General features: G+C 30.9%; 2 protein-coding genes across 3 annotated transcripts; one reads left to right on the top strand and one right to left on the bottom strand.

Moving 5' to 3' along the window:
- The first annotated feature begins 12,010 nt into the window (after window positions 1–12,010).
- On the top strand, window positions 12,011–14,931 carry LOC122592602 (probable pyridoxal 5'-phosphate synthase subunit PDX1). 2 transcript variants are annotated; one of them, XM_043764877.1, is made up of 2 exons: window positions 12,011–12,739; window positions 14,365–14,931. In XM_043764877.1, exons 1-2 carry the CDS (start codon window positions 12,202–12,204, stop codon window positions 14,778–14,780), a joined length of 954 nt encoding a protein of 317 aa, XP_043620812.1. In that variant the 5' UTR covers window positions 12,011–12,201; the 3' UTR covers window positions 14,781–14,931. The 2 variants fall into 2 exon arrangements, with proteins under 2 accessions (XP_043620812.1, XP_043620810.1); XM_043764875.1 differs by having other exon boundaries at window positions 12,013–12,754.
- Window positions 14,932–17,544: 2,613 nt separating this feature from the next.
- Window positions 17,545–19,245, bottom strand: LOC122591687 (putative UPF0481 protein At3g02645). The gene has a single exon (XM_043763937.1). It carries the CDS (start codon window positions 19,243–19,245, stop codon window positions 17,545–17,547), a length of 1,701 nt encoding a protein of 566 aa, XP_043619872.1.
- Between the last annotated feature and the right edge of the window lie 649 nt (window positions 19,246–19,894).

Raw genomic sequence — 19,894 nt, 5'->3', positions numbered from 1 at the left:
GCTAAACCTTATTCTATTCTACTTCATTTTTCTAACTGTAAATCTATTTTACTACTAAACAGGCCTACATAATAGTACTAAACTAGTTCGTAGATTGAACATTGATCTTTCATTAACTCGATATAAAATAGACTCTATCAAACGGGATCGGATAACTCTTTATTTACAGTTAAACGTTTATTTAATTTATACTAGTATATTATAGTTTATACGGTTTGTTCATATGAATCCCTAATTATCTATACATCTAAAGGGCTGCATCTCAGCCCTTAGATCAAACTAATCAATGGCTCAGATTAACATTTAACTTATAACTAAAATTATACACGGAAGGGTAGTTTCGTAAATTACTCCGCATCCTTTATCTTCTACCTTCGCCTCCCAAAATACACACGCACACAGTAACCAACACCAACACACACTTAAAACCTGCGATTCACACAGTAAACACACACACTATTGCTCTCTCTTTCTTTGTGGCCATTTCTACCCGTCTATCATGTCTCTTTTCCATTATTTTCTACCGGCGATTATCTCTATATGTTAATTATGTGTCTCCGGCAATTATTTCTACCGGCGATTATCATTTCTATCAGCGATTCCGTCTAAATCATTAAATAGATAACGGAAAAGTGATAATGATGATCCGATCTACTCTATTTCTTTATTTATTCATTATTTTTGTATTTTATTTTTCATTTTGTATGATTTTCTAGGTTTTTAGTTAATGTTTTTATGTTTTTTTTTTTCATTTCTAATTCTATTGTTAGAATCCAGTGATTATGTAATGTTATTTAGTTTATGTGTAGAATCAAAATTGATTTTGTATGTTTTTGTAAGTTTTCTGTTATTTTTTATTTTTATGTTCATAATCATATTTGATTATGTATATAGATCTTAGAGATTTCTGTTTTTGTATCTGAATTTGTAAAATCATATTTGATTCTGTATATAGATTCTACATATTTGTGTTTTCTATTTTTGTTTTGTAAAATCATATTTGATTTTGTATTGAGGTTTTAGTTACCTTTATTCTTATTTGTAGAATCATATTTGATTTTACTCATACATTGTGAAAATCATATACATAGCGAATTATTCAAAATTAAAAATGATTTTACGCCTACATTGTGAAAAATAAATAAAAGATCGATTATTGTGAAAAATGATTTTAAGCATACGTTGGGGAAAAGTTGTACAGAATCATATATGATTTTTATAGCATATTGAGACAAGATCAAATTAGTTCCATACAAAGAAAAATATTTAAAATCATTATTTAGAATCATATATGATTTTCTATATGCTTTCCATACAGATAAAGTTAATGTACAAAAAGATTTGTGATATTTTTTACACATTTAGTTAAACAAGATGGTTTGCATAAAAAGATATTTATTCATATTCAAAAATGATTTTAAGGATACATTATGAAAAACTTATACAAGATCAACTATTGAAAATTAAAAATGATTTTACGTATACATGGGTAATAGTTATATAAAATCATATATGATTTTGTATAGCACAATGTGACAAAATAAAATGAGTTTCTTAAATAGAAACTTATTGATAATCATAAATGATTTTAAGCATACATTGTGAAATACCCATACAAAATCATATTGATTTTATTACAAAGAAAAATATTTAAAATCATTATTTAGAATCATATATGATTTTCTATATGCTTTCCATACAGATAAAGTTAATGTACAAAAAGATTTATATATGATATTTTTTAAACATTTAGTCAAACAAGATGGCTTGCATAAAAAGATATTTATTCATATTCAAAAATGATTTTAAGGATACATTGTGAATAACTTATACAAGATCAACTATTGAAAATCAAAAATGATTTTACGTATACATGGGTAATAGTTATACAAAATCATATATGATTCTGTATAGCACAATGTGACAAAATAAAATGAGTTTCTTAAATAGAAACTTATTCATAATCATAAATGATTTTAAGCATACATTGTGAAATACCCATACAAAATCATATTGATTTTATTCATGTATCTAGAAAAAATAAATTATATTTCATTTTCTATTGCTGAAATGCATAAATATAACATTCTCATCATATTTGTTTCATAACAGATTATACAACTTTATTTCACAAACTATTTCCATATACACGACGAACCCTATAATCTCTTGTTCTTAGATAGTTCTCTTTTATTTCCTTAATGCTATACATGCTTTTATACTCATTTGCATCCTCAAGTATTTTTGTCGCTTCAGTGTTAATGTCATGTGTCAACATCTTTGTGGTATACTTTATCCTCAACTTCACAAGTACTTCAAGTTGATCCTTGGATCCGACTGGAATACCACAATTCCAATTTTTGGATTGTTGACCAATAAAACATTCCATATGTCGCATAAGAAAAACACCACAGTCAACATTGTTATTTTCTGTATGCCATTGAAGATCTAGTTGTTCTGCTTGGTATAAATCAACAATATTTGACAATGGATGATTCACTTTCTTGAAATTCCTTGAGAAGTGATAAAGCTATACAAATATCAAAAGCAAATTTAGCTAATTTTATAAAATTAAATAAAAGAGAATTGATTTGATTTGTACATACCACAGTATCACACACGTTCTCATACTTGTCTTTGAAATCGGAAGTTGAAGTGATATTGTCGATGATATGAAAGCCATTTAAATCATCTGTTATCTCCAGAACTAGAAGATAAAAATGTTGCCCACCACAGTTTGGGATAAATATATATTTCGTAGTTTAAAGCAAAAACAAAATAAGTTAGATAAACAATTAAGAAAAATCAAATTCAAATGAATGGAAAGACACACAAATCTGTATCATACCATATCGACTTCTCTAAATGACAGCACATCAGGATCATTATTAAAGAAGTTCTCCAAATTAGACTTAAAAATCTGGTGAAGTACATCCTTATTTTTCTTGGAATGCTCATCAAATAGTTCATGTGTCTGTTGAATTAAAAAATCAAAGAGTTTTAACTTGATATAATATAAAATTTTTAATAGTGATTAATAGATAAATAATTAAACGTTACAACTTACAAAAATACATGTACTAAGAAACACCCTTCTTGGTGAATATTGATCCTTGAATCTTTATTCATAATTCAATATTCCTGACCAGCAATCAACAACTGGAGCTTCTATATATGATCCAGGGGCTAACGATTGAAACATTTATGCCATTCCAAACGGATTTCCATATACACCGTTAGTTTTGAAAACGATTTTACAATAACAAAAGTAAACAAGGTAAAAGTTTAGCTACTCAACAAAAATTTATCTACTTAACAATTAATTTATCTAGACGAAACTTACCAAAAACTGTCTTCTTGTGTAATTGAAGAAAACATATTCAAGGCAACCACTAGTTCAGAATAAACTATACGTGTAGAGGTAAGGAGAAACCTCCTGTTAACATATGGAGATTTTATGACAGGGGCAATAACTTCTAGAGGATTATTCAACGGCGAGTTTAAAGAAAACTGAGATAATAGTTGGAATGTTGGATGGGACAAGTTGACAACATCCTTATTTTCTTCTTTTTTAATTTCTGATTGATTCTTTGTCTTGATTTCTAACGAAAGTTTGTTCATAGTTTCAAAAAATTCATCCTTATTTTCTTCCAACCACTGTAAAAAATTTTCTTCTTCATCATCATTCTTCTTAACAATTGACTTCTTACCAATTTCATTACAACCAGAATCTTGAAATAATTCATTCTCAACATTATTTTCGTAGTCTTCTTGATTCCGATTATTCTGATTTTCAGATTCATATTCACTTTCAAATTCAAAATCTGCTTCATCTGAACCAAGATTAACTTCAACTTCATATTCTTGACTCATATTGTTAATTTTTTTTCCTATTTAAGGTTGCACCATGGTTTTCTTTTTTAAACTCAAGTTCATTATCGTTTCCAATTCCTTCTCTGTCCAATATATTAGTCACATACAGATCCACATCTTCTCCTTCTTTAGCTAAAAACTCCTTCACAGAAAAAACATCATTGATCTTCCAATATACCTTTTGCAAGCTGGCATCATCTACATAATTTGATTTGAATTCTTTGATGATATCCAACAACAACAACTTCATCTCAATTATACCATCTAGCTTATAATCAATTAATGTTAAACAATCCTACAAAATTAATTAATAAGAAAACTATTTAAAATTAGAAATGATTTTACACCTAGAGTGTCCAAACCTTATACAAAATCATATATGATTTTATTCATACATCTAGAAAGAAAAATGTGACTTCGGTATTATTAACCCATTGAAAATCATGTATGATTTTGTATAGACTTTCTATAAAAATAAACTTAATGTACAAAACGTTTATGATTTTGTATAGCATATTGAGTCAAACCAAATGGCTTCAATAGAAAGAAATTTATTCATAATCAAAAATGATTTTACGTGTACATTGTGATATCTATACAAACAAACATATTAAAGATCAAAAATGATTTTAAGAATAGAGTGTACCTTTTTTCCAAAAGGCGACAAATGCTTCATTAAACCAAAACCTCCACAAGCATTCTCTCTTTCTGCACGAGGTTTTAAAAAAGGAGTCCAACTTTTGAATATAGGCCGTTGTCGAAAAACAGGTAGCCCTTCAGTTTTTGTACGGTCAAGATAAAGCAGCTAAAAAAAAGTAACACAATGAAAAGTTACAGAGTCAAAAAACACAAATACAATATGGATAACAAAATAAACTTACAGTTAAGAAGGTAAATGGACCGGCATATGGATTTGTTCCAGGACTCTCTCTGTTCCAATTATTTTTACTCTTTTGTAATTCATTCAGCAAAAAACCAATCCAATCAAATAACTGTTTTACTTGATATATGTTCCAAAACGTCATACTTAACGAGACCATTGGTTTCGCATCCTATCATTGTATTGGCAAAGAGCATTAAGAAATTCTTCTTAAAAAATTCATCAGTTACGCCATTTGAATTAGTGATTGCCGATTCAATTTCAGACATTGTAATATCTCTCATATTAGCAAACTGATTACACCACTCTTTAACAAAAGAATCACTCACTTTGTTCAAAGACTTAATGTCAACATTTCCACCAGCAATTCCAAATACATCAAATACAACATCACGGTCACATTTGATGTCACCTTTTGATGTCTTTATCAGCATTTCGTCCTTATCGAATGAGTCAACAACATAGAACAAAAGATCCAATGGTAGATCAATTATATCAAACCTATCAAGGAACCAAAACCTAAATCACGTACAACTTTCTTCTGTATTTGATTAAGAGCTGTCATTACAGCAGCTAATGGTTTCGGCTTAGTTGTGAATTCCATATGTCTTTTCGAACCTTTAGTTGTATTATTTTTAGGTGAGAATCGTTTAACAGAAGATAACAAAGGTTTCGTAAAAAGTTGACTATCATCTATCTTAGGAGATTTTTAAGAAACCCTAGTCCTCTTAGTTGATTTCGGAGGAGACGGATATAACGAGTCATGTGTAACTTCTACGAAAAAAAGTTACACAATAATGAAATCAAATATAATTCACAAAAACTTTATATCCGTATTTCTATCAAAGTATCATCACTAATTACACATCTATATTTTAATATAATAAATAAAATTCGAATCAAACATCAAAAAATCATAAAGAAATATAATATTAACCTAAAAAAAAAACCCTAGAAGCCATGTGTATGTTTTGCAACCCTTTTTGATTGATAACAGACATCACCTTTGTTGGCAGTTTTTGTGTTATGTCCCACATGCACAGCCTATGTTTTGCTGTCTTAAATATATTTTTTATTCCAATCTCCATGGCTTTGTCTTGATCTGTTACCACCATTTTTGGCTCTTTCTTGAAGTTATCCATGAAACATTTTAGAAGCCATGTGTATGTTTCTTGCTTTTCATCTCTTATCAACCCAGCAGCAAAGGTTACGCATTTGTTATGGTTGTCTATTCCCATGAAAGGGACAAACATCATGTTGTACCTATCATCAAAAACCATATTCATGTACAATCAATTTCAATTCGTAATCTGTTATTGTTTAATTTTATGTTCATAAGCATATTTGATTATGTATAGAGATTATAGAGAATTCTGTTTTTGTAACTGTATGTGCAAAATCATATTTGATTTTAAGAACAAATATTTAAAATCATAAACGATTTTACTCATACATTTGGGAAAACCATTTAAAATCATAAATGATTTTACATATATAGTGTCAAAACCCTATACAAAATCATATATGATTTTATACATCTAGACAATAAAGTGATTTTAAGCATACACTATGAAAAATTTATATATGATTAATGTATAAATTTGAGACAAGGCAAATGAGTTTTATACAAATAAACCTATTTAAAAACTAAAAAATATACCTGTTTGTTCGATACGTTGCATCAAAAGACATTATGTCGCTGAATTCTTCATAGTTACGCCTTGCTACATTATCGGCCCAAAAGAGTGAGTGCAACTCAGAGTTGTCAACCTTATACTCAAATGCAAAACCAGGGATATGTTCTCTCATTTCCATCATTTTGTTAACTAAAATTTGAGCGTCACTTTCATTGATATACACATTTAGGTCCCTCTTCCAGTTTCTGAAATCAACTGTCCCGTTTACATTTAACGAACTTCCCTTCAAGTTAGTGTACAGTTGATGAGCTTTTGTTGGTCCAACGTTTGAGATGGATGCGTTGTAAACAAATAGTTGCTCTGCATATTTTAGTTGTCTATCTGTTTTGCATAGATGTCTATACTCTCGCGGAACCAATTCATGATTATGAATTGCATGGAAATCAGCTATTATGTATGTTTCGTTAAAGTAATCCAAGTCAAATCTCACTCTAGCTCTACATCCAATGGATTCCATGCTGCTTTTTCTAACTTGTTTTTCATTTCTTTCTAAACTATCTATGTTAACCTTCTTTCTTTCTCCAGCTCTGTGACAAAAATAGTACTTTTGTCTTACTATTCCCAACAAGTTAGTTTTCTGGCTCCCTTTTCTGATTTCAAAACCTGAATAATAAGCATACTCGTGGTACATCTTACGACATCTTTCAAGTGATCCATAGTTTTTTCCTATCACTGGTTGTCTTTTGTAATCAACTATTGGGACAAAAAACTGCGATCCGTCCGGCGTTTGGAATGTTCGAGTAACATTTGTTTTAGGTGTTTCTTTCAGCACGGGAACTGTATGAGAATATACAGGTCAGAAATAAGTGCATTCAATGCGAAATCATATTTGATTTTACACTGATAGTCTTAAAAAGAAAATTATACCTTAAAACGTAAAACTTGAACAAAATCATATATGATTTTGTGTAAAATCATTTTTGATTTTCAATAGTTTATTTTGTATATGTTTTTCACAATCTACGTGTAAAATCAAATATGGTTACAGGAATAACATCACGCGTAACTAAAACGTCAATACAAAATCATATTTGATTGTACTAATAAAAGTTACAAAACAAAAATTTATAGAAACTACATACAAAATCATATATGATTTTACACATACAGATAATTAATCAAATATGATTCTGAACAAAAAATTTATCTATAACAGATAATTTACGAAATCATATTTGATTCAATACAAGAAATCACACAAACATATACAGTTATACTGCACAAAATGAAATTTGATCCTAAACTTAAAACTACACAAATACATGTGCTTTGAAACATGAATAATCATATTTGATTCTAATACATACATTTAGTTAAAATCTTCATAAATAATCCTAATAAATTTAAAAAAATTCATGATAAAATTTAAAATAAAGAAGAAAATAGATTAAAATTATCGGAAAACGTCTTTGAAATATCTGCATAATTTTCTACTTTCGAAATTATCTCTCTTTCATCAACTGAGATGTTGACGGAGCTTTGGCCGGAAATCCAGTTGGATTGATTGAATCCATTGAATTCGATGAAGATGATGACGGAGCTTTGGCCAGAGATCGAGTTACAATATTAGGATCGATCGATTCCATTGAATTCGCTAAATATGTTGCCGGTGTTGTTGTTGGAGCTTTCGCAGGAAATATTGATTGATTTTTTTGTTATTTTGATCGGAGAATTTTGGAAAGGAAGGAAGTGTTTTTTATGAAGCAACTTTTGATCGTGTTTTATATGTTTTTGGGAGAAAGAAGAAAATTATAATTTGTCAAATTACCTTTCTACCCCTCCATGTTGTTTTTCTTTTAATAAAAGCCGGTTATCACTTTTGATCCAAGGGCTGAAATGCAGCCCTTTGGTTTCACCACTTTTTATAGTTTCACGTGAGTACAACTCTATACTTTATTTAATTTTTACTATGTTATAGTAAATCATTTGAGTATATATATTAAAAATTTTAAGTTCATTTCCATTTTCCTCTAGTATTAATATATTAATCAAATTTAAAACAAACTAACTAATTGAATTTTTTTAATATTATATATATAGGGGTTAGTTATTATAAACAAGTATTAAAGTAAAATAAATTAGACAAAATCTTGACCATTAAATCATGATAAATTGATTCACGAAGATTCACAAAACATATATATATATATATATATATATATTGATGCATGATAATTTTTATGATACACGATGATTTTCAATGAATAGAAACCTATTATTTTATTTGTTTGCTTTAATACTTATTGTTTCATTTTACCTGAAACTTATATATATATATATATATATATATATATTATATCAACAAATGTATGAACAATCTTAAAGGTAAAAGAAGTCACAAAATAGTCAAATTCTAGTTTATATCTTTTTATACTGTTAACAAAGCTTACTTTACCGAAAAACTAAGGAAATCAAAATGAAACTAGCTACGTCCAAATGATTTTGTTGTGTAATGAACTATTCAGATAATCATTATATGTAATGAATTTTCAAATCTCGGTTATTGGTTGTACCGCACCAATAAAAACTTACAAACCAACAACGTGACTTTAGATCGACGTGACATTTTATATGGTGTCCAAAAATATTAGGCGGGCATTGCACTAGTTATTGTTAACATACATTTGAAACATGCGAATAATAATTTATTATATTTTAAATCAATAATTTTAATCTATATGAGTACGCATCTACTTTTCATATTACTACCTTCATCTCATTTTAAGTGTCAAATTTGATTTTTAAAGTTTTTTTATATTAATTTGAACCGTAAGTATTTTTGTTTGTAATTTATAATATTAATGAAAGTTAAATCAATAAAATGTATATTTAAAACTCAATTTAGTCATATATATTATATAGAGTGTTATATAATACAAACAAAAACATTTACGGTTAAACTTAAAAAAAAAAAATTAAAAAGTAAAAATAAGATATTGAAAATTAATGAGACGGAGAGAGAGTTATATCTTAGTTTTAAGTATACTTTGACTTAGTTTAAGTATAAGTATACTTTGACTATTAATAACATACTAACTTATCCTCAATTTACTTTTTTATATAAATATAAAGAAATGAATAAATACAAAGATATAAAAAAAAGGTTTGGATGACAAATAAAAAGAATATATGCATATTTAGTGCTATTTAATCTGTAGATTCTATTTTTTTTTTTTAAAGCGTGCTAATCCCTATGTTGCGCGGTTATTAAAATTATTGTTTGTGTGTAAAGTGATCAAGTAAGAACCAAAACAATATATATAATATATATATATATATATATATATATATGGAAAAGTTCATGTTAAAATCATTTAAATTGAAGAAACCTTAAGATCTTTTGAATTATAACTTAATGTTTATGAGCATGGTACCCGCGTAATGCGGCGGCAGTAGTGGGAAAGGTTGTCTATTTAGTTAGAGATGTTGAGTAGTTACATAAAGAAAAAAAACAAAAAAGTCCAAGGGCAAATCTGGTAATTCAAAGGCAGAATTACCTTATATAAAAGTAGTTCATTTCTTTTATAAGGTATTATAGATATATGATATACATATGTAAAAAAAATTTGTTCACATATAAACGCATAAATTATAATTAATATTACTTATGTTCATATGTAAGTAGATTTTCACATACACCTTACTCTATATATATAGGTCCATCATTTGTCTCGCTTTTCTTCGACAAATTAAACCAACAAGCCCCAAAAAGACAATCCATGACAATGATGTCCCCCAAGCAAAGGTTGTAAAAATCGACCAAATAGACCGATTTTTCGGGATCCAACTCAGGATCGGCATCTCAACGATTTCATTAAGCTTGGATCAGCCTAAAACTCGGGTCAACAACGGGCAACAGTCAAATTGCGCCCAAATTGGTCAGATTCCGGTAAAATCAATTAAGATCTGGCCACGACAATCCAAGATATGATGTTTTCAAGCTAAACGTACGACAACTTTAGAAGGAAAATCCGGCAGGGGTTCAGAGGAAAGAAAAAGTGAGAGAGAGAGTGAGAGAGATAGAGAGAGAGAGATGGAGAAAAAAGAGAGAGAAAGTACGTATTAGAGGGAAGAAAAGTGACTAATGAAATCTTGCTACAGTAGAACTTTTAAAATTCCAATACATAATTGTTTAAAAGCCTAACTCATTTTATTATTGTAATTTTTGTTAATATTCATATTTAATTATTTATTTATATTTAAATTATTATAGGTACATATAAATTTATATAACATAAATTTAATTTTTTTAAATAAATTTGTTATGTTTTCTTTTATTTATGCTTATATATTTTTATATATATTTTTTAAATTGTATGTTTTCTATAAAAATCCAACACGATATTTTGTCTGATCCAATCCAAGTTTTTAAAGATCATTGACTACTCCCATCGTCCAATATTTGATCCGGATATTTAAGTTCCGCAACATTGCCACAAGCAACATTGGAGACTAGCTAACTAAACAAGTTAAGTTAGATCACAATATTATTTGTATAAGTAATGGGAAAAGCATACGTACTGCCCGTAGTACATATGTTAGGTACTACGGCACTTACATCCCGGGTACTCAGTATGTACATTTATTAAAATTCAGAGGTAAAATGAAAAAAAATTTCTTCAAGAAGTTGCGATACGTAACATTTCCCCATAACTAATTGATTAATCTACCAACATTGTACCAAAAAGATTTATCAATCAATAATTTACAATTTTATAAAAGAATATAAATTTTGAATTTGATATGGTCTAGATAAGTAGTAAATACTTTGGCTTCTAGAGACTAAAATCATGACTTTTATCTTCATCCCATACAAAGATTGAATGGTATTTTCTACCATTTAGGTAAAAAATGAACGCAGACTCTTTAGTTAGGTAGAAATGAAATATGTCTACATCTTAGCCTCTCATACACCGTTAACATATTTAGACTTGAAACCCCAAAAGTAGCATTGAGTGTTTTTTTTTTCTTTTCTTATAAATCTTGAATTGGAGGAATACAATAATGACTATTTATATCAAAACACAAAACTAAAAGGGATGGATTCCATCGAGTTATACATTTTCCCAATTTAAGTAATCAAAAATTAAGATTCAAATATAAACATTGAATATTGACTCTTAATTTTAATCGAATACCTAAGATTTAGTTAACATGACTAGTCATATTAGTTAAACTTGAGGGAATCCCTTCTAAACCAAAAGGGCCATAATTTTATTTTTTATTTTTATTTTTGAAAAGTGAATTTCGCTGAAAACTTCGTGTCGCGATTTGACAGCGAGAGATCTAGCATACGTTGTCTTAACCGGATCTGCGCTAGAGAACTCCCTCAAAGTAGAAATGTCTATTTCAGGTACCCGATGAGGGAAAAACCCCTTACTAATCCGCCCAAAAACACAACGATTAATAGGGATAAACCCTGCCCCTTCAGACTTAAACCTGAGTAAATCCAAATCAAGCCCTTATAAATAGACTTCTTTATGTATTACCTAAGGCTTGAACTCAATATATCATGTATCATGAAGGGGATGGACAGATCTTTCAACCATTTATCTTCAAAGGAAAAAAAAAAAACATGAGTGCTTAACATATGTGCTTGCTAGTGCTAGCAGCCATCCTTACCAATATCTCTTTCACCACTCCCAATATACAACAAGCATTCATTTAAAAAATAAAAAATAAAAACCACTCCCACCACCTCAAAATCTTCCAAAAACACACACACTTTCTGTAAAAAATAAAAAAATAAAAATGGACGGCACAGGAGTGGTGGCAGTGTACGGCAACAACAACAACAACAACAACAACAACGGAGCAACAGCCACCATAACTGAAACCAACAACAACAAAAAATCAACATTCTCCGTAAAAGTCGGGCTAGCCCAAATGCTACGTGGCGGCGTAATAATGGACGTAGTAAACGCAGAACAAGCCCGAATCGCAGAAGAAGCAGGTGCATGTGCAGTAATGGCATTGGAGCGGGTCCCAGCCGATATCCGGGCCCAAGGGGGTGTGGCAAGAATGAGTGACCCACAATTAATTAAGGAAATAAAAAATGCGGTGACAATTCCTGTAATGGCAAAAGCGAGAATCGGGCATTTTGTGGAGGCCCAAATATTGGAAGCAATTGGGGTTGATTATATTGATGAAAGTGAGGTTTTGACATTGGCTGATGATGTGAATCATGTAAGTAAACAGAATTTTGGAGTGCCGTTTGTTTGTGGGTGTAGGAATCTTGGTGAGGCTTTGAGAAGGATTCGTGAAGGTGCTGCTATGATAAGAACTAAAGGCGAGGCTGGAACTGGTTTGTTATTATTATTATTATTATTAATTAAGATGATTTTTTTGTTTGTGTTAATTTCTTTTGAATTTGTTAAATTAGTGTTTACTTTTTATTTCATAAATTGGTTTGTTTTTTAATAATCTTCTAAATTTTATCACTAGCATATAACAGTAGTATGTAGAAACTGTGGAACTCAGTATGGCGGCGAATGATGTTTTATTTTTAATTTCTTCATATTTTTTAATTAAAAGTTGATTGAAATTTCTGGTGAGGGTCATGGGTGGCGGCTGATGGTGTGGTGTAGGATATATCATGTTTTTTTGGTTTTTTAAATCTGTGTTAGGGTTAAGTATCCCGGAGTGTAAATAACTTTGCAACTTTTCCCATTGTGTGTGTGCATCAAAAAATTTGAACACTTAATGTAAGTATTTCTCTAAATTGAACACTTAATGTAAAAATGTATACGTGGCAACCATATGAGCTGCCACGTAAAAATTTTTGATTGGTCAATGTAAAAAATTTACATTAAGTGTTCAATTTAGAGAGACGCTTACATTAAGCGTTCAAAATTTTTGATGCATACACACAATAGGAAAAGTTACATACATTCCGGGATACTTAACCCTTTGTGTTATTTATGGTTGGTATGTGAATGAAAATGACTTCTTCAAACCACAAGGGGTGCTGGGGTGGTGTACTATTGGTAAAAGCTTGGTTCATGTAAAAATACCTTGGAGTCCCAATTTCAAATCCTATGGTAAAAAGAATATACACCATGTGGCCAATTTCAAATCCTATAACGTAATTTGTATGATATTTGTTTTAAGTTTTAACCTTGATAAATAATTTGAATGCTGTTTCAATAAGTTTCCAGCATGACTAATGTGTATGTGAGTATGTGACCACATATATTTGATGTTGATCAGATAACTGTATTGGCAATATTCTGATCGATTACTAAATTTTAAGATTAAAACCGTTCAGAGATATATGGTATGATTTTTGAAAGTTGAAATACTTGATCATTAGTATTTATTTATTTTTCCAGTCTGAGTCAAATATTTCAACACATCACATATTTATACACTTGTCTGCAGTTGGACTGGAACCCATAGCATCCTGGTTGTAGCCTGTAGGGCTACGTTAATTACCGTTAGGTCAAATTGAACCTTCGAAAATAGGCTGGTTGTTGAGTTTGGTTATCATTACAACATGGGAAACTTTTTGGCACAAGTATAATTGCTTGGTTGGATGGCCGGAAAAGGGTCCAAGTTGTTTCGCTTTTATAAATAGTTTGTGTACAGAAAACTATAATCCTTCAATCATAATCATTTTAATACTGATTTGCAACACTGTACCAATTAATAATAGAAACTTTTAACCTTGACTGTCATACCAGGTTAAAAATTGACATTCTGTGAAAAGTCGACCTATAAGTATCCAGGTGTTTTATATTGGTAGTATTTTGTCTGTAGTATTTTGTCTGCAAAATGTTAGATGTTAGTGTAACTAAAATTAATATTCAATGTTCAGCTAACAACTGTTAATGCATAGGATAAATCGAGAAAACCATGTCAGGCCACTCTTTATCATTATTTACAACGGTTTATAATTGTGGCCATGATTTACAGGTAACATAATAGAAGCAGTGAGACATGTTAGGTCTGTGATGGGAGACATTAGGGTTCTGGCAAACATGGACGATGATGAGGTGTTCACTTTTGCAAAGAAAATTGCCGCCCCATATGATTTGGTGATGCAGACTAAGCAACTCGGGCGGCTCCCAGTGGTACAGTTTGCTGCAGGTGGTGTGGCTACTCCAGCTGATGCAGCTCTGATGATGCAGTTGGGATGTGATGGTGTTTTTGTTGGCTCGGGTGTTTTCAAGAGCGGTGATCCTGCTCGTAGAGCACGTGCTATTGTTCAGGCGGTGACGCATTACACTGACCCAAAGATGCTTGCAGAGGTGAGTTGTGGGTTGGGTGAAGCCATGGTCGGGTTAAACATTGACAAAAATGTTGAAAGGTATGCTAATCGGTCCGAGTAATCAAGACTTGCAAGGGGAAGGTTATAAATTTGGTTTATTTAGGTTCTGGGATTTTAGTAAAAGTGTTTTGTGATTTAAAACAAACATTGATATACAACTGTGGTTCAATGTTTTATTTCTTCACTATGCAATCAAAGGTTTGATTTAATTATGTTGAATGTAAAGTTGGCTGCACGATGCAATATCTGTGTATAATGGGTGATTAGGAGGGGTGGATCTTTGAGAGGGACGTTAAGGGTATGCGCATAACTCGAAGGTGTGCACATGATTTACTATGCTCTTGGTACTGAACCATTCTTGTAAAAGGTTTGAGTTTGTTTTAGTCAAAAAGCTCTCTATCTCTCATTCTCTCGAACTCTTTCTCAAAAATCGTGAACTTCTAGTATAATTTGATAATTTAGAGATACCGAAAACATGGCGATTTTTCACTTAATGGTGGGATTTGTAACAAGTTAAATTATAAGAAGGTTTAGTTATTACGAGCATGCACATGCAAAGGGAGTAAACCACAGAAGTTAGAAAATTTTCTTAACGGTTTGGTGCAAAAAGAATTGTCAGGAAAAGGTGTCAATTTGAGTGTGTGGAAATTGGAATGGGTCGACTGTAGACTAAAGAAGTAAAGAATGGCACTATGTCTATAATTTTTAATGTGGGCTGAAACGGGCCAGCACAAGTTGGTTGGGCTGGATGTATATTACTCGTAGTAACTACTCGTATCCATTAATATAATAACCATTAGTCACTACTCACTAGTCTCTCTACTTTCACAGTTACACTCTTTTAGATCCATTGTTCATCTTACAATTTTGATTAACAAGAACTGGATTGTTTAATTCTGAAAAAATTAAATAGATAGAATAGTATTTGCCTTGGAGCTGGACCAGGTCTCTCGAGCCCTCTCACCTAAGAAGGTTGGCTTCAAGGCACCAAAATTAAAAATGGGTAATTCAAGATAGAATTAGTGTTTGAATATTATCTCTATAATTTAGTCTCATAAGTTAAAAGAGCAGCGACAAAAGTTCAATATTTGTTTAAGTGATATCTATAATCTATATAAAACAGTAGGAATCCAAGCATTTTAAACCATCTTCTTTAACTTATAGCTATTTTTAAACGTTGTCACATAGGATTTATCCTATGTGGCATCTCCATGTATTTTTTCAATATATATATACCCAAAATAAAATAAAAGTCAAATGTCTTTCATATTTATCGAATCAAATCTTATCAAAAAACAGATGGCTAATTAAATATATTAATATTTTGATTTGGACGTGTATCTCATAACAATATAATATGATTTGATTAAGTATTTAGTTATTTTGTACAATAATAATTTTATAGATTTCATTGCCTACTGGATATTTTTTTTCTCTATAAACTTTATGGTAAAATACGTATAACAAATAGTGCATCTTTCAAATAAAATTAGATCTATATAATGATGTTGTAATTATTGAATTATTTATTAGTTGAACACAATATTAATTCTTATAATTTATAATTTGTCAAATATAATAATATACAATCAAAAACTCACTTTCTTAAACATCTATTTGAAATAGCCGCACATGGTGCGGGTAAAAAAAACGCTCGTTTAATATATAAAAATACGTATATAAGTTGTTATGGTTTTCACAACTTATATTCAATTATGCGGTTGTGGATTTAACACAAATCCACTAATATAGTAAACCGAACACATTAACAAAGGCGCGGTGCAAGAACCTACTAGCTATAGTTATTATTTACAAATGGTGACCATCAGTTAGTTTGATAATCTAGAGTGACATCCAAACTAACTGTATTTGGATCTCGCTACGCTCCTACTTATACTGGTTATCACCCCTCAAATACCTTCCAAGATGAATAAGATTTCAATCTGAGGCCTCACAAAAAAAACAAAAAAATCAAAAGAACAAAAAAAAAAGCGACCCCATCGGATAGCTGGTGGCGTTAGTCAAACTAGCATATATTTTAGTTATAATTTTGTCGTTATTATCACATGTATTCTAGTTGTTTGATCCAAAATTAATATAAATTAATTGGACGGCAGAATGGACACCGTTTGATCCAAAATTATCACATCTAATTGTTTAAATTTTAGTATTTCTGTTTATGACTATTTATGTCTTGGCTAAATAGGGAAAGTAGAAAAAAATGCAGCATATAGTAAAGCCAGTTTCCGACTAGCGATAGTTATAGCAACTAATATCAATATTGTGGCAATTCTGATCAGCATAGCAACCCCTACGATAACTCATATAGGGACATATATTATTAAAGAAAATAGCGACCTTCTACGACGATAGAAATATATAGTGACGCATATACACGACATCTCTCCAATCCAATGATGCTAATAGTGATTTCTTCAAAATTCTGCGACCCATTCGTTCTATGGCGTCTCTATAAAGTGTCACAATCTCAGAAAAGGTCTGTTTTGACATGTTAATAGAATCTGCTGAGGTTTTTCTTTTTTATAGAGACAACTTATATGATGTCGTTATTATTTGTACATCCCTATACACATTAACAATTTGATATACTTAAATTAAGAACAAACAATTGGATATATGTCATGTCACTAAACAAAACAACCGGATTAGACATATCACAATCATATATATATATCAATACAACAAACATTACAACATGAGGTTACTCAAAACCAGTGGCGTACATAGAAAGAAATTTACGTCTTGGCATGGGGTTGCGGGCGGCCGGCCGCGGGGGGCTCCATATAGGTCCGCCTGACCGCTCTTTAATGGCATTCATAAACATCACAATACGCTTTGTATGTTAAGACGAACACTGCCACAATGCCAATCATGAAGGCTACAATTTTCCAAGAATGTTCAACAAACTTTCCAATAGACTTCAAACCTACTAGTAACCAACCTGCTAACTTCCTCAATAGTAAATACATCTTCATCTCCAACCTATTATTATACACTGTATTAACTTCATCAATCATTTTTTGCAGTAAGTTGGATTTTTCTTTCGTCGTAATGGGTTGAATACAAGTACTCATTTCAATAAAGAGTTTGGCAACTTCGTCGTTACCCATTTCACCATCGATAACCTTCTGATCTTTGAGCAACTGGACGTCGTCCACATTCACGATAAGGGCACACATCAAGCCCATGTATTCGTTAAGTAGAAACTTATCGGTGTTGGCTGTTAGTGTTTCGTAAGCAACCAAATTTCTTAATATGACTTCGGAGTCATTGTTTAAGGAAATACAAGGCAGGTAGATATCGTTACCTTTGTTGTATATATTTTGAATGCCTTGATGTTTTAGTAAGGCATGAAACATGAATCCGGCTTTATCATGAAGTTTTGAAGCCGTAGGAACGAGTAGAGTTTCACTTTGGCTGAAAGATTCTAAAACCGACACAGATTTTTCATATAATTGAACAATTTCTTCTGTTGGAACTTTTGAAATGAAATTAATTGGGTTGATAAGATCACCCAAACCCATCCTGGTGTGCGGACCTGCATAAGAGGAATCTGGTTTTTGAGATTCCTCTTTGTGAAGGTCCGCAGTATCTTCAATGGGAGTGTAGTTGTTTACTATTGAATCATAGAGATATTGGAGCACATGGTTTACATCATCTTTTGGGGCTTGTGACTTTGAGCACAACTTAAGTGGTGAATGTATTTTACAAAAAATACGAAATTCGGAAGGTGAAAAGCTACCTGATGAGGGATGCAATCCCTCTTTGATTTCCTTCAATACTATGAAAGGAATTTGATTTGACGCCATCATTATATCTTGTACAAGGGTTCTTCTTCTTGTACCAAATTTGGGTTGTTGGAATTGCTGATGTGAAAGATGTAAGTATCTTTCAAACTCTATTTGATTCTTTGAAGTCACAACAAATTCTTCTTCACGTAGAAGATCAGGAAGATACGTTAAAGACTCCGGGTCATCCTCAATGAGCTGACGCTTAAATTCACGTGCTTTCTCCTTTAACAACAAAAGATATGCTTCTTTTTCGCCCATTCCAATATTATAAGTTTGGAATAGATTAAGCAAGAAGAGACCATCAATGGCAAAAATCATGGCCAAAGACTCATCATCATCTTTTAGAAAGATGTTATAGCATGATCGAACAATTGGGACAAGTTCTCGAACGATTGGGAGAAGTTCTTGAGCTTTATTAATGACAATGATTTTACCATCTTCCTCCTTTGTGATTTCCTGCAAGTCTTTTCTCGCGACAACAAGTTTATGCTGCTGCATATTTCTGTAAGGCCCTGACCGAAAATGATGAATTGGACCCAGCCCTATCTGTTGTGGTTCATAGGCTTCAGGTTTTGTTGTTGTTATGGATTCAGGTAAATGAAATACTGAAACAGAAGGAATTTCACGATTGATATCGATCTGATGATCCAAGATTTTAGTAGTTTCAACAACCCATTGGTTCGGTACAGAGTTTGAAATCAATGATGGATCCATGAGGGCCGGGTTGTGAGAAGCATTAGGATGCACAAACTATATGAATGTGATGTTTATATACACAGCATATCATATATTACTAGGAGTGGACTACATTAATGTAGTTGTACTGAGTTTTTAGTTTACTGATTAGAAATTTTCTACTTGATTGGATGCACAGATTATGTGAATCTGATGTTTTAATATACACATATTATCTAGCCACTTGTAATACACATATAGACTATAATATCAATCTAGTTTTCTTGGAGAAATAAATAAATTAATCCAAGTGATTCATTAGGATTCCAATCCACTGCTATATTACATTACTAGATTAGCATTCTAATCCACTGCTATATTACTAGACTAGATTAGATTGAAAGTATTAATTCGAAAAAGATATGAAATAAGTTATAGCATGAAGTAACTAAGTAATATTTCATGTGATAATGGAAGAAAATTTATTTTTATAGGAAAATCACATATGATTAAATGAGTATTGAATTTTAGAATTTTGTTATTTTAATAATACAAATAACTAAATAATAATAAATAAACCAAGTGTGTCAATACATATTCCAACTGCAAATGCAGACCTCAGAAACACAAACACCACTGTTAATAACAGGATTCATGTTAAAAATTTAGCTACTTGCTTAATCAATAT

The sequence above is a fragment of the Erigeron canadensis genome, chromosome 3 (genome assembly GCF_010389155.1).
Source record: "Erigeron canadensis isolate Cc75 chromosome 3, C_canadensis_v1, whole genome shotgun sequence".
Lineage (NCBI taxonomy): Eukaryota > Viridiplantae > Streptophyta > Magnoliopsida > Asterales > Asteraceae > Erigeron > Erigeron canadensis.
The sequence above is the reverse complement of the archived record's forward strand: the minus strand, read 5'-3'. Positions and strand labels throughout refer to the sequence as shown.